Here is a 20,703-nt window from a genome sequence, read left to right as displayed (position 1 = left end):
CAATAGCTGAAACACTTGTTTTTTGTTTTTTTTAAGAGAGATGATACTCTTAATATGATGAATTAGGTATATTGTACTAATTTTTTCTATTTGTATATAATTAGGTACATTGCAAATCTGGGACACTGTGTCATGATCACAAAATAATTAAACATCCTTAGATTGTTTTCCAGTTAAGCTGAATAGTGGCAGTTTTCATAGGAATAAAAAAATAAAAGCAGCTATCCCAGAGCACTAATTCCAACAATCATAAATGCATCTAGACAAATAGCAGCATAAAATCATAGGGATAGGTTTGAATCGAAATATTTCTCCTTTCAAAAATTTAGGGGCTGATCACAGTTTATTTAGGAGCTGTGATTTTGAAAGAGATGATCTAAGTCTGGTTTTCAGCTGAATCACATCTCCTATGGTTGGGTTGGGGTTTTATTTTTGGTCAACTATAATTAAAACTGTTAAAGTCTATCTTTTGCATTATCAGGTGGAGTGTGATCCTGCACAACCGAGTCCAAACAGAATGTTTTCATGGACATGAGTAGGTACAGGAATAGGCATAGGTATAATCAGTGCGTGCATGATCAGGGCCAGGATGAAACATAAAGGTGATTCAATTAAAATGTACATAAGCTTGAATGAACACAACTGATATGATTACTCCCTGTGTCTTTAATAGTTTCCCTTTCTGTCAAATTAAAAATTACAATTGGCTGACAACTTTTGGAGAGTCTGTAAGAGCTGGATCCATGCCTGTGGTGGGGCCTTGGAACTCCGTGTACCTCTGACATGAATCTAATCTTGGTGGTCTCTATCTGTTTTAATCCATTCTAGCTTTTAAACTCTCATCAACAAAAACCCAAAATAAAATTATGTATAGCAGCTATATGCAGTAACCCCAAATATTGATTCCGCTCTGGCTATTTCTAAAGCTTTCAATTTCCTTGTAACATGAGGCAGTGATAAGCGTGGTCCTCAGATTGCTTGTGTTCACTGGCTCTGCCTTACCCCTCTTTGCCCTTATCACTTATTTGCATGTAAGAAGGTGTGTTCCTAGATTTTTATGTTTGCTTAATTAATTAAATGTTTGCACAGCACTTGGTGAAAAAGTGGTTCAAAGAAAACAGATGGCACTTGCTGCCTTGATTCTTTCCAGGAGCACAGATGACAAAGGGTCGAATCCTGGGGTTCAGATTGAAAGGCTCCTCTTATTGGCAGTACACAGCTACCAGCTCATTGGACTATTTAGCAATTAGACTTAACAGTTTATTTTAGCATTTTTAAAAGATGTTTTACACTGACCGAACATTTATTGCTCTCACTGAACAAGCACATCAACATGCATGATGTTTACACAGGATAAAACCTTCAGCTGGCCACACGTTTTGTCTGAGTAGTTTCCTTCCAAGACATAGTACCTTCTTTGGGCTGTCTTTAGCAGCTATGTCCCAATGAAAACAAAGAATAATTATTTAACAGAGAAAACATATATGAGGTTGAGTCAACTAAGTCCAAGGAAATATCTGTAATTGCTTGAACCACTGGAGAGGTAAGTCATCATTTATTTGTAAATATAATATGCTCCAAAGGAAATTGGAAATAATGGTGAAGCTCAGTTAGGAAAGCTGTGGCCACAGGTTCAATTCTTCCTCCATACACATCTCATCTAGGTCTTTGAAAGGAGAAGAGAAGTAAAATTGCAACTTCCTCCTTGAAGTATTAGATTTCTGCAATTGCACATACCGAGAATTTGCTATTTGGTCATTTTCAGGTGCCTGGAGTAGATCTGAAAAAATTTGGGCACTATGAGCAATACCCTGTATTACTGCTGAGCCTGACAACAAAGAACTTTCCCCCCTTCTCTTAATCATGGCCACAAAAAGCTCTTTTTTTCTGCTTTGTTTGTATACTGTTGCCTTCATCTTGTCTTTGACTGATATCTGAAACAGCTTTAAATTGCCCATTGCTCTCCTGTTATTAAAGCAGCATTTTCACCTTAAAAAGTCAACAACCTGCTTCGGTTCAATCATGAGGGGCACTTCCTTGACCATTTTAGATGTGATACCCTCAAATCATGTGTAGGATCAGCTTACTAACCATTGGCTGCTTTAAATGGAGGTAGACATATTTCCTGTCCACCAGTTCTTGGGCAATGACTCTCCTGCAAGGCTATTCTGGTTTGAGCTGGAGAAGACTCTGGCCCTTGGTTCTCACCTCTTTGACACATCTCAGAGCCAATCCCTGATTCAGAGACCTAGTTTTGATTGGGAGATCAAACTAGATAGCAATTAATTGGGTGTGGGAGCGGGGCTGTTCAGCCAGTCAGGAGGCCTGGCCCTCAATCTAGAGCAGGGGTATCAAACTGCTGGCCCGCGGGCCGGTTTCATTATACCGAAGCCACACCCACCCCATTGCTGGCAACGGCGAAAAAGCTCTGATATGTTGCGCAACGTCACGTGACGTCGCGAGTTTGACATGTCTGATCTAGAGCTTTCCCTACACCCTCTCCATAGTTTTAGCATTTTGAAGTGGCTCTTACTGACAGAAATGGGGGGGGGGGAGGTTAAGGGATTATATAGGGCTGCCATAGGAAGAGCCAGTTCTGATTCCTGCTTCATTGAGCAACTGCCCTTTCCTCCCAGTGCTGAATAGCTATTTGTTGGGCTTCCTTTGAACTTGAATGTAGTGGTAAATCTTCATGTTCCACAGAAACCCAATTAATAGCTCACCAATAGTGGAGCTGGGAGTTGCATAACCCTCTCCCTTATTGATTTTAAACAGTATTTAAGATGTGTTTTATTGTTCTTTTTGATTGTACATTGCCCAGAGCCACCCTTGTGAGATGGACGGCTATATAAATCTGACTGATAGATAGATAACTAAATAAATAAAACCAGGAGTGCATTTTGACAGATGGCTAAACAAGCAGTCTATCAAAACTCCCGGGCTCCCTTCCCCAGTCCTCCCCATAAAGGAGTGTGATTAGTGGATGCTCTCCCACTGTCTAAAAACAATTAGTGAGAAGGAAAGGCAAAAACACCAGGCCAATCCACTAGTCCCCTTCCTCCACTTGCCCTTTATATCAAAGCTCAAGACAACACCATTTGCATGATAAACCAGAACAGACAGGACAAGGATGGTAGCAGTAAGAACAGCAAATTTAAGCTGATAGTTTTCTTCCAGCTAAGCAGGGACTAGTGCAGGGGTAGGCAACCTGGACTCTTTTATGACTCATGGACTTCAACTCCCAGACTCCCAGCTATACTGACTCAGGAATTCTGGGAGTTGAAGTCCATGAGTCATAAAAGAGCTGAGGTTGCCTACCCCTGGACTAGTGGATAGTAGTTTAAATTTAAAATGAGGAAAGGAACTTGTTCTCCAACCCATTTATTTTACTGTTTTGTTAGAGTTTGCCCCTCTGTTACTGAACCATTAAGCCAAAATGGTTTAAAAGGCAAAAGGCAAACCAATATCATTACTATCACTTCCATTTTTTGACTGTTTAAGAAAAGAGAACGTGTGCAATTGATAAATCAAAGAAAGATAGGCATTCTTAAGTTAAGAGTTCTGAATTTGAAAATATGAATCATAGGCCTAAAAAACTAAAAACGATTGTTTAATGCAAAAGGAAACAAACCTCAAGTTTGTGGGATCCATTTGGTTTATTAGATCTCTAAGATCCAGCAATCAGAGACAGAAAGCCGATTATGGAATAAAGGTAGTTCGGGAACTGGAAACATATATAGAATGAAGAAACTGGGTTTGTGGTTATATATCCTTCAAATCATAACCCCATAGTCAAAACAAGTCTCCTATTCCATTTCCTACAACTCACAGATCAATTTTTAAATTGGCAGTAGAAAAAAAATTCATATTGCAATTTATATGCATGTGAACAGCACATGCTATGAATGACACCTGCAATTAAATAGCTGGATTTTCTTAAAGCAAACAAAGTAATGTGGTCTAGGAAAGGACTTTTACCTCATTGTTCATTGCATGGAAACCTTGCCATTTAACATATAATGTCATTCAGAACTGTTATTTCCACTTATTTTGCTATTAAAATTCAGATTATTTTTTTTAGCCAAAAATAAAAAAAATTGTAATCTAATATTAATTGGGTTTATATATCTTGCTAGTCCATGGCTTATTTTAACTGAGTTTTGCTGTTTAAGCTACAGTGGCTGGATTCACACTTTGCATTTTCATAAATTAGAGTTTACAAACCACTGGTAGTTTGGGTTGGTTTCATATACTGTATCAATGATAAGTCATATAAATCATATTTTCAGTTTGCATGAATCCAGTCATTTTATACCAAAACTTATTGGTAGAAGAAGAATGAGACTTGACACTCTTAGATTTGATATCGTATTTATTTTATTGCTCATTGGAGACAATATTTTTTTTGCATTCCTATTAACTTTGTTTCTTCTAATTTTAGCAGTACTATATTCTCTTTTTTAGAATATTGCATACACTGGCTGAAGAGGGCAATAATAAAAGCAAGACCACAGAAAGTCAATAAATGCCCCAATACATGAAGGTTTAACGTCAACCACTTGCTAACTAAATCTTTGTAAAATCTTTTACGTTTGATGGTGATATTACCATATCCATTCAAGTTATATCTATCTCTTGGCAATACTGTGGGCCAAGTCTCTCCACATCTTCCCATCTTGCACTACTTCTTTGAGCTTTTCTAGGCTGGTGTCAGCTTTGATGATGTCCAGTCACCATGTTCTTTGATGGCCTGGTTTCCTTTTACCACTAACTCTTCCAAACATAATTGCTTTCTCCAGTGAATTCCCCCGATGTGGCCAAAGTGAGATGCAGTTTTGTGATTTTTGCCTTCCAGTGACATGTCTGGTATTATGCGCTCCAGTACTTGCTTGTTAGTCGCCTTTGCTCTCCAAGGAATACCATACTGCAGGAATCTTCTTCAGTGCCACAGATCTTTACACTTTTAAAAGAAATTATTCAAAACAGAAACCCAACCTTTACACCGAGTGGATAGGATGCATTGCCACTGATTTCACCCAATACATTTTCCAATACAGAATCTGTATCCCTCTTCTGCCATTGTCGACACCCAAACTTGATCCCAAACATATTTGTCACAAACTCTTATTGCATTAAGTATCCGGGAAGGAAACTTTATGAGGTTTATTGGCTAGTAGAAGGCAAATACCAAACTCAGACTGTGATGAGCATTTCCAGATACTGATTTTCCCCCGTTTCTTGGGGAGCATGATCTTCCTCTGTCATAGAATATTCACAAAGGTTAGTATTGCATACATTTCCAAGATTCCTTGCAACCTTCAGAAAATGTCTTTATGTTTTCTCTTTAAGAAATTAATGTTTCTAATTCATCCTGTGTTTCTAGATCTGCTTGTTCTTCCATTAGAGGAGCTGCTTTTTATTTTTTCACTTCTGACTAGCATTTTATTCTGTCTAACCTAAGCAACCCTCAAATGCAATTTTGCTGGCATGCTATTTCCATTAGGTTTGCCCTGCTACATTGATCTGGCAAAATGGAAGAGAGGTTTTTTTTTTGGGGGGGGGGAGACTGCTCAATATATTTTTTAATAATTTCAAAAGTCAATCTTCTTCTGCGTTAAGTCTACACCAGGAAGAATATTTTGCAAACCACTGAATACATGTATATAAATACATGTGGGAAAATGTATGCACTAGGTATATCTATATATATGCAAATCCTAAAGGTTCTTTGTATCTTTGTAAAGGGGAAAAAAGGCTGATAACTCACAGAGCACTGGAAACCGTGATAATGATTCAGGGACTAACCAGTTGTAAATAAACAGAGAACACAGATTGGCTGCAATTCTCCATTGTAGTATGGAAAGGCAATTTTTGCAAAACCTCAGATTCATAAAAATCATAAACAAAAGATGGATATGTTTGAGATTTGCAGATGATGAAGATGATGTGGAGAAATTGCGAGTTGCATTTTAAAGTAGAAATTATTATCAAATGGAACGGCTGTGGAGTGGCAGATCTCTCTATGATGCTGGTTTGTTTTGGTTTAGTAGCATGCAGGTTTCACTGAGGGAACAATGGATGACAACAGACCCTTTGTTGGCAGATACAACTCTGTTGCAAGAGAACAAGGAACAAATTCTTCTTTGGCATGGTACCGATGAGGACAGCTAGTGAGACACTGTGCTAAATTTAGCTCTGACTTCTGTCACTTCCATGCTTGAATTGATAATAGTGCCTAATACACTAATGGATGAAACATAAGCCTCTCGTGCAATTTACTTTCTCTCCTTTACAACTGCTTGAATGGTACCATATAAAGATTATTAATGCTAATTCTTTTTGATGGGTGTGATGTGTACTTTTGCCTGTGAGGAGGTAGACACATCAAAGCTTTCTGGTGATGTTGCACAAGTCATTAAAACAATTCTTTCATATATAAATATATGTTTTCATTTTTAAACTTTAGTATTGCTGATTTAAATACAACTTCTGAATGAGATCTAGGTGAGCACCTGTCCATTAGATTAGGCCAGTGTTTCTCAATGATAACTTTAGATGTGTGGACTTCAACTCCCAGAATTCCCCAGTTATGGCTGGCTGGAGAATTTTGGGAGTTGAAGTCCACATATCTTAAAATTGCTGAGACTGAGAAACATTGGATTAGGCAATATTATATTGAGCCCCATGCACGGAGGCCTGCAGGAGCGTGAAATCGTACTCCTTCAGATTCACTGAGGCTACCTGGCTCTCCAAAAGCAGATCAGGTGTCCTGCGCAGGCAGTCTCAGTGAGTCAGCCAAGCTGAGCAGGGCACCCTTGTCTCACTCTGCCTCTGCTCTCACTGCTCTGCTTTTGGGGCGCCGGGAGCAGGCAAAGAAACCACAGCATAGAGGCTGGAGAGGAGACAGCTTGCTTAATCATCAAGATCTTTAAAAGGTGAGTTTCCACAGGCCCAGTGCCTGTGGAAACCCATCAGGATAGGATGGGGGGGAAGCATGAGATATCTCAGTGGGTTGGGGGAGGCCTTGCATGGTCAGAAGCAGGTGGCCTGTTCCGGCACTAGGCCCCCATGGTCTTCCCCACCCTGAGATACCTTATGTGCACTTAACGACCTGCACATTCAATTAACGAATGCATTGGGTAAAGCAGGGAGGGATCACATTCATTTAACACGATCCAAATAACAAATCCTTGGGTTACGAATGTAATTAGCAGGTTCTGTTACATTCGTAACTCGAGGATTGCCTGTATCTACAAACTGCTCCTTCTGTCAGGCCCATTAAGCAAGATCTTCCTTAGACTCAGAGGCTAAGATTTCACGCAGCAGTTCTTAACACCACTAGTCACACAAATAAAACTGGTCTTCTAGTGTAAAAAGGATTGCCCCCCTTTCTAGATAAGGAGAATACTGGGGTTAAATATCTTCTCTCTGTGTCTGCCAGCCCCCCCACCCGATTCTCCACAGTCTCCCTCAGTCTGCCCAAACTCATGCCACTGCATTAAAGACACTATCTAACCATCTCATCATCTGTCGACCTTTTCTCTTGGCTTCAATCTTTCCCAGCATCAGGGTCTTTTCCAATGAATCCTCTCTTCTCATTTGGTGGCCAAAATCTCTCCTTCCAAAAGACAGTCAGGATTAATTTCCTTTAGGATTTAAATATGCACATACCTCAAACCTATTATTGTTACTTCTCCCTATAGATACATGAAAGTTATAATGATACTATGGAGATGGGAGTTCATATAGCTTTAGTAAGTTGGCATGGCCATTTGAGTTTACAATTTCTCCTCTCTGTATATATTTTATGTATATACAGAGAGAAGTTGTAAACTCTAATGGCTATGCCAGCTTACTAAAGCTATATAAACTCCCATCTCCATAGTATCACTATAACTTTCATGTATCTACAGGCCATGCCACCTTACTAAAGCTAAGAGTGTGCCATACTAATTTTTCTCCTACTATCATCTTGTATTTCCTGTTAGCAGAACTAAAAGAAGAGACAAACTGTAGAAAACAAGATAGCTTTTTCAGTCTGGTACTTTCAACTCTCAAACTATGCATCACTATCTCTAATTGTGGCCATGATGTCTGGGAATTCTGGGAGCGGCAATCCCAACATATCAGCAGGAGGGAACATTGCAAAAGGCTGACTAACAACAAGTAGGATCAGGCACCCCTCTAGTGCCCATTTCTCTCACACTTCTGAACCACAAGTAAAGCTTTCTTGAGAGAAGATTGTGTAACAAACCTAGATGATTTTTCAAGAAAAAAATGGAAGAACACCACCACAAATGCATAATTAAAAAAAAACTCCATGTGATTTCTCCAAACAGAAATAGTCTGTTCTCCATTCCATTCACACATTGGCGAGAACAGTGATGGCTTTATTCAGGGATTGAAAATAGAAAGCAACATGCAGGAGTATCTCAATCAATCAGCATAGAGCTGGAAGGGACCTTGGAGGTTTTCTAGTACAACCCCTGCGCAAGCCGGAGACCCGGCCTATACCATTTCAGATAGGTGGCTGACTAGTCTTTTCTTAAAAACCTCCAGCAATGAAGCATCCACAACATCTGAAGGCAAGCTATTCCACTGGTTAATTGTCCTGTTAGGAATTTTCTCCTTAATTCCAGGTTTCTTCTCTCCTTGATTAGTTTACATCTATTGTTTCTTATCTTGCCTTTTGCTGTTTTGGAAAATAAATTGACCCTTTTCTTTGTGGCAGCCCTTCAAATACTGGAGTACTGCTATTATGTCACACAAGTCCTTTTTTTCTCTAGACTGGCCATACCCAATTCTTGCAACTGTTCTTCATGTTTTTGTCTCCAGGCCCTTAATCATCTTAGTTGCTCTTCTTTGCACTTTTTCCCCAAAGTCTCAACATTTTTTTTGTAATGTGGTGATCAAAACTGGATGCAGTATCCCAGGTGTGGTCTTACTAAGGCTTTATAAAGCAGTACTACTTCACATGATTTTGATTCTATGCCTCTGTTTATACAACCAAGGATTGTATTAGCTTTTTTGGTTGCTGCTGTACACTGCTGGCTCATATTTACATGATCATCCACTCTAACTCCAAGGTCCCTCTCACAGTTACTGTTTTTGAGCCACGTTTCGCTTAATCTGTACTTGTACTTTTGGTTTTTCCTGCCTACATGTAAAACCTTGCTTTTCTCCACATTAAATTTCATGTTCAAGGGCCAATTGTTCAAGTATGTTAAGATCCTTTTGGATCCTGAGCTTGTTTTCTGGAGTGTTGGCTATTCCTGCCAGCTTAGTGTCATTGTAAATTTGATGAGTTCTCTTTCTATTCCATCATCTAAGTCATTTATGAAGATATTGAAGAGTACTGGGCTTAAGATGGAATCTTGTGTTACCCCACTGCTTCCTTCCTTCCATGTAGATGTACTACCATTAAGGACTATCATTGAATATGGTTTGTCAGCCAGTTACAAATCCATCTGGTGGTGATACTATCTATCCCACATTTTTCTAGTTTACCAAGAAGCAGGTTGTGATCTACTTTGTCAAATGCCTTGCTGAAATCTAAGTATACCAAAGTATACCAGTGTGCCAAAACCTGCACCTTTTCTGCCTACTTTTAATTTCAGTGGGTACTTCTTTTATTCTCCCTTCTTGACTGCTCTAGCAGTAACTCTTATATTTGCTGTTAAGTATCTGCAGCAGCAATTTCTGAACTTATAAATGAAGGGAAGACAGTGAATGAAACCTGTACTAATGCGTAAAGCCATTTTTCTCAGAGCATCTACAATGTAGACAAAATATTATCAAGCAAAATCTGTTGGACTATCTAGGAGAAAAGGGAAATCTGGTTCAGGAGAATGCATATCTCTGTAGCATAATGCTGAAGCAGTGAAGATTTAACTCAACCTTGTTCTTCACAAACAGTTTGTTTCATCATCCTGGTTCTTAATTTCTACCAAATCATCTTAGCAAATGAAATGTAAGTAGCAAGAGTATTTAAACATGACCCTGTAGAAGAAAATACAGAAGGGTGACACTGATTCAATTTAATAGTTTCTTTTATTTTCAGACCATGCAAATCCAAAAAGTTTCCAAAAGTCATTAGCCCTTGTCACAATACCCTTTACAGCAGCAATCCGGCAATGATTTCATCTTTGTTTTGCTGGGCATCATCAAGTCCTGCGTTACGGAAGCCAGCATACTATTCAAAACAAGGTAGTTGCATTACGCTCTACTCTGCAGAACTAGGAGCCATGATTACTGAATGAACTCTGGATGGAGAACTGGGGAGTATAGCTGACCAACTCAAGGTAGGTACTGAAGACAGGCACTTAGCACTGAAAAGATGAGGGCCAGCAAATGAGTGGAATCTAGCAGAAAAAACAGCCCAAGAAAAGCCTCAAAAATGGAGCTGAATCAGATAGCGGATGCAACATTGACTCTCCTGGTAGACCAAGTACTCACTCTGGCTGAAGTGGCTGTTTTGGTACTTAGTCATAACAATGGGCTTTCCTTGTGGTATCAGCACTTTTTTCCCATCCAGGATAAGCTCTTTATCACATGCAGGGTCTGGGGACATGAAAGCAAATGCAAATTAGGAAATTGAGAGGATTAGCAAGAGCTAATCAGGCTGCAAGTTATTAAACTGCAAGTCTTTAAACTTACCAGGTTCGGTATGGCCACAAGCCTGGACACTATCGTAACCCGCTGGGGCCTTGCACAATGAACAGTCGTCTTGAGTGATGTAACATACCTTGCCCAGGGCCACTTCGTTCAGGAACATGATTCCCTCCCGTTTGGAGGTAGTGCCCACTGCAGAGAGAAAAAGAAAGACAGTTGCTCATCTGATTAAATACCAAAAGGGATCTTCCTACCACTTGGGTTTAAGTCTCATACATTACTGAAATTCAGGTTTCCATTGCATTCTGGGGTTATGACCAAATTTTCCTGCAGCCAAAGATCCCCCAAATACAGTGCATTCATTCATGTTAGATACTGTTTAAGATTTTTACTTTGTTATTCTACTTCTTTGCTCTACAGAGACATTTCACATTTAGCCCCTGACCTCCTCAAATGCTATGCATACTCACTGCCTCCTAGGGAGGACATCTTATTCACCCTGACTTTTCCCACTTGGGAAAGAGTGGAGTGGATGTAGTATAAGTAATAAGAGGTTGAAATGCTGGTCGCAGGACAGCTGGCTTGCATGGCCTGCATGCTTCCTGTTTATTAAATACTGCAGTTTTCCAATTAGCACATAAAGATGGCCCTAGAAGGATATACTTTCAAGTCTCCGGTGGGTTTAGAGCAGTGGTGGGATTCAAATACCTTAACATCCAGTTCTCTGCATGGATGCAGGCCTGGGCCTCCGAGGCCTAGAATGGACGTCCGGAAGTGACATAACACACTTCCTGTGGGCTGTTCTAGGCCTCGGAGGCCTCCTCCAGGCCTCCGAGGCCTAGAACAGACTTCCGGAAGTGACATCAATGCACTTCCCGTGGGCCTTTCTAGGCCTGGGAGACCTCCTCCAGGCCTCCGAGGCCTAAAACGGACTTCCAGAAGCAGCATAGGTTCAAACAGTTCTCTGAACTCAACAAAATTTAGCTACCAGATCTACCAAACTGGTGCGAACTGGCTGAATCCCACCACTGGTTTAGAGCTCTGGGAGATGAGGGAATAGCCATCTTGCTCAAGTCACTGTTGGGCCTTTGAAAGGACACTGGGTTCACGTACTTCCTTTTCTAACAACTTTTGGAAATTGGTTGCTAACTAATAGGTTCAGTTGTTAGGAACTTTTGGATTGATGGGTTTTATAGCACTGGGTGAGTTTCCTTCAATCCTTAGTGAAAGGAAAATTTAAATACAAGTTTAAGAACTTTTATTGAAAGAAACAGCAAAAGGTTGATTGGAACTTTGATTTTGGAAAGTTACAAATGGAATTAGGATCCAGATGGATTTGAAATAAGATTTTGGAATTATAAGAATTCTCTCCATGGGAAAATGCTTTTGTTTTGAATTCTTTTTCTAAAAATAATTATAGGATAGAACTTTGAAGTTTAGATACTAGAGGGAATTTGAAGGAATTAAAGATTATAATTAAAGAATACTTAAATTTCATGTATTAATACAGAATTGAGCTAAATATTTTAACATTCTAGATTTTGAGGGATATTTTTTAACACTGGACTCAGAAGTTAATTTTAAGACTGTCTGCCTGTACAGATAGACTCTGCTTAAAAGATGTTATGGAAGAAGAACAAGTTTTACTGGAGAAGCCTGAGGCTGATCTGAGAGGAGATTGAAAAATCACAGGCTACAAGAATGATATGGAAAAAGAAGCTAATTAAAAGGAATATACAATTAACAAACCAAGAGAGTGACCTGGATAAAAGAGGCTTGTTAAAGTGGGTGGGATTGTGAACATAACTCCTTTCTTCAACTTTTTAAAGCAGCACATTTTCTCCAGGAACCATATGATCACTCTTTACAGTTGCTACACAATATGGGAAAACAGGTACAGAAAGGGGCTATGTTCATATTCCTAAATGCTGTAAAGCATCATATTTGAATTATTCCAGAGTGCTGGCACAGCCCTACTGATTAAAATGTGTAACAGACCCTTGATGCTATCCCTCTGTTGATGCAACCCAGGACTATATTGGCTTTTTTGGCAGCTGTAACACATTGCTGGCTCATATTTAAGTGGTCCACTAGGACTACTAGATCTCCAAGGCACCTGAAGGCAGGACATCTTCGTTGCCTACCTTTGATTAGTTCCTCTCTTCGTTGGATCTTGATTCCTCTTTGAAGGACTGTCAACAATTAACCAGTGGAACAACCTGCCTCCAGAAGCGGTGAATGCTCCAACACTGGAAGTTTTTAAGAAGAGACTGGACAGCCATTTGTCCGAAATGGTATAGGGTTTCCTGCCTGAGCAGGGGGTTGGACTTGATGACCTCCAAGGTCCCTTCCAACTTTTATCATTATTATTATTATTATTATTATTATTATCTCTATCAAATGGTTGTCTAGACTATTTTTGAAAATCTCCAGTGATGGAGCACCCACAAACCAAGGAGGCAAGTTATTCCATTTATTAATTGTTCTCACTATCAGAAAATTTCTTCTTATTTATAGGTTGGATCTCTCTTTAACAAGCTTTCGCCCATTAGTTCTTATCCTGCCCTTTGGTGCTTTGGAGAATAAGTCAATCCCCTCTTTTCTGTGACAGCCCCTTCAGTACTGGAAGAATGTTATATGTCCCCTTTAATCCTTCTCTTCAAATATTTTTTTCTTTACTGCACTTTCTATCTTTTAATGTTTTATTTTCTAATTTGTATTATAGTTTTTTGTCACTGTATGTCCTTTTTAATAAAATTACTATTAAATATAAAAATTAGACATGAACCCAGCTGGATGACTTTGGGCCAGTCACTCTCTCTCAGCCCTAATAAGGAGATAATGGCAAACCACTTCTGAAAACTTGCCAGGAAAACTGCAAGGATTTGTCCAGTCAGTTGCTCAAAGTCAATACTGACTCAAAGGTCACACCCATACAAAAAATGATAAAACAGCTATCATAGCTGTGACAACTTTTTAGGATATTTTAACACAGATGCAATATCAGGAGATAAATTATTATTCCACATGAGAGAAAGTGACTAGCTCAATTGCACAGCTGGTTTGTGCCTAAGGTGAGACTAGAACTCATGATCCCCTGGTTTCTAGCATGATGCCCTAACCACTACACCAAACTGGTTCTCAAATAATAATAATAATAATAATAATAATAATAATAATAATAATAATAATAATAATAATAATAATAATAATAATAATAATAATAATAATAATAAAGTTGGAAGGAACCTTGGAGGTCATCGAGTCCAACCCCCTGCTCAGGCAGGAAACCTTATACCATTTCGGACAAATGGCTGTCCAGTCTCTTCTTAAAAACTTCCAGTGTTGGGGCATTCACCGCTTCTGGAGGCAGGTTGTTCCACTGGTTAATTGTTCCAACTGTCAGGAAGTTTCTCTTTAGTTCTAGGTTGCTTCTCTCCTTGATTATTTTCCATCCATTGCTTCTTGTCCTGCCTTCAGGTGCTTTGGAAAATAGCTTGACTCCTTCTTCTATAGTCCTCTATAGACTCCCTCTATAGTCCCTGTGTATGATGTTTATGTGTATATATGTTTGTACAGTGTATATATATATATATGTACATCTATACGGAGAGAGAGAGAGAGAGAGAGAGAGAGAGAGAGAGAGAGAGAGAGAGAGAGAAAGAGAGAGAGAGAATGGAAGAGCAGCAGATGGTAGAATAATAATGAATGTGCTCTCACCATAACCTGCTGATTTACTGTTTTCAGAAGCAAAGTAAATTCCCTTGCCAACACGGCCACCAGAATGAGGCATGATGCGCAAGCCACTCTTCAGGATGGCAGCAACAACAGCTATGTTAGTCCCATGCCAGAGCAAACGCCGATTTTCCAAGTCATCATGAGTCTTAAAACGATGGTTCTGTTTAGGAAATGAAACAGGGAACTGAGCTAGTAACTTTTTTGTTCCTCCTCAAGTCATATTTGAATAAAGGAAAGGTAGAAAGCCAAACACGGCTTTCCTGTGTCATGTTGTTGAAGTACGGACTCATCTGCACCTCTGACTGGTTATCCCCTATTCTGCCAATGGATACCTATGGTTCTTTAAAGCAGGGCTTTTCAACCTTTTCACCCATTGTACCACTTTTAGGATATGGCAACATCCGAGTACCACCAGTCCCATAGCAAGGTGTCAAAAACTTGATGACCCCCCCCAAAGGAAAAAAGTGATAAAGTACAGGTAGTCCTCGACTTACAACAGTTCGCTTAGTGACTCTTCGAAGTTACAATGGCACTGAAAAAAGTGCCCCCCAAGCCACAGCCAAGCAAGACAGCGCCCTGCAGCGCTCTTCCTCCTGTCCGAGGTTTTCATTGTTGTGAGCATTTCTGTTGAGGATTGGCAGCGGGGGTGGGGTGGGGGGTGTTTTGTTTTTATTCCCCCCGTCTGCTGGGTGGTTGCAGCAGGTTTTGGTCACTTCACATGACCCTGGGACACTGTGACCGTCATAAATATGAATCAGTTGCCAAGCATCTGAGTGTAAATCACAAGACCCTGGAGATGCTGCAACATTCCAGCTGATTGGCGCTTCTTCAGGGCTCAGCAGAAGCGCCAGGATCAGCACTGAGCTCCAGCTGGAGCCTGGCGCTGATCCTGGCGCTTCCACTGAGCCCTGACAGCCCCGAAGAAGCGCCGATCAGCTGGAAAGCGGCACTGATCCTGGCGCTTCCGCTGAGCCCTGACAGCCTGCAGCTCCAGCCATCTCTCGCTCAGGCTTATGCGATGCTGCCACCAGTTCAGCTCATTCCCCTCCCCCGCTACTACTTTTCTAGGATGGTCGCGTACCACCTGCCAGGTGCCAATGTACCACAGGTGGTACCCGTACCACTGGTTGAAAAGCCCTGCTTTAAAGTCTTAATGTCTCACAATCGAAAGTGGTTTTATCATCTACCTGCCCCCATATCTCGGGAGGTAGGTCCAGTCAGATGGACTGCAGGGCTTTTGATCTCAAACATTCTTTTGATATCTCAAAAATATTTCTGACTCAATTGGCACATGCTCTGAGAATCAGAGTTACCAGAATCAAAGGAATATGGCCTAAGAATTTTAAGACATCAGTTCTGATTATATGTTCCTATGGGCAATCTTCCCCAACCTTTAAGATGTGCCGGAATAGCCCTGCTCCCTTCAGCCAACATGATCTTAAGTAGAAACCAATCTCAGCCCTAGGGCAGACCAGGGAAGTTGATATTCCTCTATGACCTTACCTCACCCTCTCTGTTCACCTTCCAAATATTCATGATACGAAGCTTTTGGTAAGTGGAACCTGTCTTCTTCACATAGGTTTCAATCAGCTAGTAGGGTTGAGAGGAAGAAAAGTGAAGAAAGAAAGTGATCATCAAAGAACTGAGATGAGAATTAGTTAACCAACATTTCTAGCTGTGGAAGAGACTATCCCATATGTTATCCTTTACCCTGTATTGCCCAGTCTCAGCTGCTTGGTGGTACCTCAATATTTAAAGCAAATAAGAAGCAGCTTGTAGGGCCATCTTACCTTATAGTCCTCAGATGATTGACCCACCAAGGTGAGCTCACACTTCAAAAGCCCATAATCCTTGTCCAGCGGGTGCAGAACTTCTTTCACCATTTCCTTCTCTTCCTCTTCCTCCTCCTCCTTCTTCTGGACTTGTAGACTCTGGGCCAGTTCAATATCTGCTAGCACCTACCAATAAAGTAAACCAGTCAGCACCAACACTGGGATGCAGATGAGATGCACGTGGAAGCAATAATCTTACATTTGGGCATTTCCAGAACAGCCAGCCCCACTGAAATTAAAAGGGCAATTATTTGGAATAAACACATTTAGGAACATGCTACTAGCAACGAATTGAATTAGTATGCATCTGCTGGCTTGAAAAGAAGAATAACAAACATGTTGTTTTAGTTACTAGATTTACATCCCATGTTTCCTCAAGTATATAGCACTCCTTCCTCCAAATTTTCCTCAGCACAATCTCTCTGTCAGGCAGGTTGGGCTAAGAACTAGTGAGGTTTTATGCCTCAGAGTAGACTTCAACTTGGATTTCTTAGTCCCAGTCCAATTTTGTAACCATCTATTATCTTAATTTTATACTATAGAAGTATAGATATATAATCTATGCCCTCATGGCAAAATGTTTCATTAATTAAGCATCCAGCTGGGGACTATGAACTGTGGTTTTATCATTTAAGAAGTGCAAGAGCTCAGTTGGCCTTTTTGTTCAGGCTGTTTTGTTTTACGTGTCTACAAACTTCAGCCGATAACAGTAGCTTTCTTTTCCATTATTAAGCATGTCAAGCTATGTTATTACCACTGACCTAGATGTCCAAGGACAATTGCTAGGAAGGGCTCATCTTATTCAACTTATTATATTTCTTTTTTAAATTTTAAGGCTAATATGAACACAAAGAGGCTACGATGCATGAGATGGAAGGGTGTGAAATACTAGAGCTGCATTTCATAGGATGACTGAATTCTTATCTTTGAAAGAAAAAATGCACAACTCTTTTGTGGCTAGGAGCCAACTTTTTTAAAAATTTTGTTTCACAATTAAGAATTACAGAAGCATGGTGGTAATGAGATGTCGCCCTTGGAGAAGACAAGGTCAGAAAACATCACCTTGTTTTCTCAGTTTGGGAGTGCTTTAGTTGGTATTAGGTGTCTTATTAGGGAATTACTTTAATTATAGTAAAATAGTATACTTTTTAGAAAATTATCAGAAATTGGCAGAAAATCATATTATCCTTATTTGCAGTATTATGTTGAATTTCAGCTGCATGATTTTAGAGGAACATGAGGGCAATCACAAAGGAACTCAAAGACTGAATATGGGCCATGGATTGCCCACCTCTTTTTTTAAAGCATAATTCCAGGATATAATGTTTACGGCCACACAGAAGCACATTTGTTACTCGCTTCTGTTCTCTGATTTTGTCAGCTTGCTTAGGCATCCCAAGCCAACCAATGGCTTCCAGGAGAGCTTAATAAAGGTAACGCAAAACTGAAGACATGTCATCAAAGTATTTAGTATCCCAGCTTACACACATAAAATTTGGATAGAAATCTTCTGTAATGACGATTTAAAACATAAAATGTGAAGGTTGATCCTTTCTGAGAACTCCTTACCAGGAGCATATCCTTCTTAGCTTGGACAACTTCTTGTGTATTGATGGATGGAGGGCGATTACGACCAAAGTTGTGGGGAATAATGGTATAAAAGCGAGATGAAAGTTCCTCCAGCTGCTTCTGGGAGTGTGGTTGCTTCTTTAGAGCTTCTTCAATAGCTTCCAAAGCTTCAAAGCCCTTGGCAATCTGCTGTTTACTCAGCTTTCCCAATGGCATCTTCTTCACATCTGGCAGGGAAACAGACATAAGAAATTTCCATACTGATCAATCTAACACTTCCAGGATATTTACAAGTCAATGGCTAAAGCCACCAGAATTGGAATACTATCGGCAATTTAAACCTGTGTCCTTTAAGGTTTTCACACTGAGCACTACCAGTGATTTATAAATTGATCATCATTTGTGAAGAAAGCCAAGAGACAAATCTGAACACTCTAACCATCAGGCTTCCTAACTTTAATTGACTTGGCTTGATACTAACTAGACCAACCAAGATAAAACCATTCTGAAAAAATTCTCTGTTAACTGTACATAAAAGAAAGCGATGTTTTCTTTCATGCTCCAGAAAAGTGCCCCCTGAACCATTTACCTATATTCATGGTCTGCATGGCTTCTTTAAACATGTCATTGCTGAATATGAGTGTCATAAGATTCTGGGTTTGCTTGTCCAAAGCGCAAGGCAGTATCTTTTGTTTAAATGACTTCATTCCATCCACATCGTCTACCTTGAAGACAAGAAGAATTAGTTTGGGTCTGAATTCACGTCATTCGGTTCCTCTAATGGAGCAGCATTAATCTTAAATGCACACTACAATACATGCTTTCCTCAGAATAATAAGACAGTATTTTTTTCTGAGTAAATATGCATTAAAATTGCATTGGTCAAACTCATATTGTTTCTCTTTCACTCCATCAACCCTGCCTCAAGTTATCAAATGACTACTTTTCCTCCATCAACATTATACATATACACATACATATATACATACATACATACATACATAATTAATTTATATATATATAAATTAAAACTTTTTAAAAAGAAAATACAAACAAATATGAAGTAAAGAAGAAAAAAGAATTTGAAGTGGCTTTATACATTCTACATAATGTCTCTGCTGTCATATACCAACAATACATCATTTTATAAAAATTCTCTTTCAGATCATAACACAATGCAAACATCAATACTTTTAACCACATATTTTTCCATTAACCCTTCTATATATTATAACCAAATTCTTAGCCAACCTTATCATACATTCTTAAATCTTCCTGTTTCAAATTTGAACAAAAGCTTATATATTTTATCAATTAGATGTTCATTATCAATGCACAATTGTACTTCAAATACTGTCTCAGTTTGCTACGTGCCATCAGTCTTTTTGTCCATTTTAAATATTTCTGATAATAGTAAATGGGAAAGCTATTGACAACTATCTCTTTCTGCTGTTAATTTCTCTCTTGATCTAAGTTTGAATTACCCTTGATGGTTTCCCAACAGTTCCCACTATATCAATCATTTGCTTATCTGCTGGTTTTTTTTTATAATATGTTTCTTGAGCATTTCTAAAGGTGCTTTTGGGCACAACCTGGGTTTATCTATTCCATATTCTCAATATGACTAATTCAATAAAATTGTTTTTGATAGCCACATTAATTTTAACTTTATCATACCATAACTAGCCATGCATTCCAAACCATAAGTTGTGATCTTCTAGCTCTAAATCTTCTAGCTAGTAGATTTCCTAGTTTCTAACTCTAAAAGTTTCTTGTTTCTCAGAAATAGCCATTCTTTCATCCAGATCAAATAATAAGCAGTGAAATGCAATTTCAAATCTAGTAAACCCAATCCTCCTCTGCATTTTGCATCTTATATATATTTATATTTTATATACAAAAAGACTCATTTTTTTCTATCCTGCTGAAATAAATTCTTCTCTCAAATTTTGCAGCTCAATTATTTGATATCTTTCTCCTAATGTAAAAAAAAAGGTTTCTGCACAGAGTTTACTTTGAATCTCCTGCTTAAAAGTGGAACTCATCCCTCCCAACTCATCCTATCTCAATGGCATTTTCTTCTGTTTAGATTTGTCAGGGAAAAAAAACCTCTTTTCTTTTACGTAGTATTCTAGTTGGAATTTCTTTAAGTACAATTACATCTGTACTATTAATTCTCAATGTAATATTACCGACAAAGTGGAAGTTTGGGAAAAGTAAGATAGGCGATATTAATAGAGAAATGGAGAAAAGTTGGATAACTTCACATTACTGGAACTTGAGAGAAAAAGAACATGTTTAAGATTTACAGTAATTCTAGAACAACCTCTATATTAGATAAAAGATAGTTAAGTTTCTGTCTAATTTTTTGAACTGGCAGCTAACACTGAGCAGAGATTGATAAAGTTTATAGAATTAATACACATTTTGCAAAATAAAGAAATGTTCCAAGGGATGTCCTTGTGCACTTTGTCAGGAAGAAGACCAGAGATCATTTTGCAATAGCACCTACACAGTTGTTGTTGTTTTTTTCAAATATAAATTTTTATTATTTTCATCATAAAAAAAAAGCACATCACAAATACATCACAATGTAAAAACCCTACCCCCCACCCCCCACCCCCGGACTTCCCAAACCTAATCCCAGGATACTATTCAACTAAAAGTAAACTAGTATTAATATCCCTAACTCCACAAAATATTATTTTACATAAGTAGGTGAAATATATATATAAAAAAAAAATTTATCTAAAAACCTAAATTATATTCCACCATTCTATGTTTATTTTGAATATAAACAATCCATCTTCTCCATATTGATAAAAATTGTTCATTTGAGTGATCCTTCAGATAAGCCGAAATTTTTGCCATTTCAGCAAGATGTGAAACCTTCAATCTCCAGTCCTCCATTGTAGGTAAAACTTTACTCTTCCAATTTTGAGCTATCAACAAA

General features: G+C 38.9%; 1 protein-coding gene across 1 annotated transcript in view; it reads right to left on the bottom strand.

Moving 5' to 3' along the window:
* Nucleotides 1-10,049: 10,049 nt before the first annotated feature.
* Nucleotides 10,050-20,703, bottom strand: part of PARP3 (poly(ADP-ribose) polymerase family member 3) — a 28,331-nt gene continuing 17,677 nt past the window's right edge. The window contains exons 5-11 of the mRNA XM_015819996.1: nt 18,340-18,475; nt 17,751-17,977; nt 16,140-16,307; nt 15,853-15,939; nt 14,332-14,509; nt 10,657-10,803; nt 10,050-10,560 (exon numbers count right to left, since the gene is read on the bottom strand). Of these exons, the coding sequence (XP_015675482.1) occupies nt 10,391-10,560; nt 10,657-10,803; nt 14,332-14,509; nt 15,853-15,939; nt 16,140-16,307; nt 17,751-17,977; nt 18,340-18,475 (1,113 nt within the window). The 3' untranslated portion in view covers nt 10,050-10,390. The remainder of the gene's footprint in view (nt 10,561-10,656; nt 10,804-14,331; nt 14,510-15,852; nt 15,940-16,139; nt 16,308-17,750; nt 17,978-18,339; nt 18,476-20,703) is intronic.

The sequence above is a fragment of the Protobothrops mucrosquamatus genome, unplaced genomic scaffold (genome assembly GCF_001527695.2).
Source record: "Protobothrops mucrosquamatus isolate PMUCROS unplaced genomic scaffold, P.Mucros_1.0 scaffold_152, whole genome shotgun sequence".
NCBI lineage: Eukaryota > Metazoa > Chordata > Lepidosauria > Squamata > Viperidae > Protobothrops > Protobothrops mucrosquamatus.
Note: the sequence above shows the minus strand (reverse complement) of the source record. Positions and strands in the feature narration are given on the sequence as shown.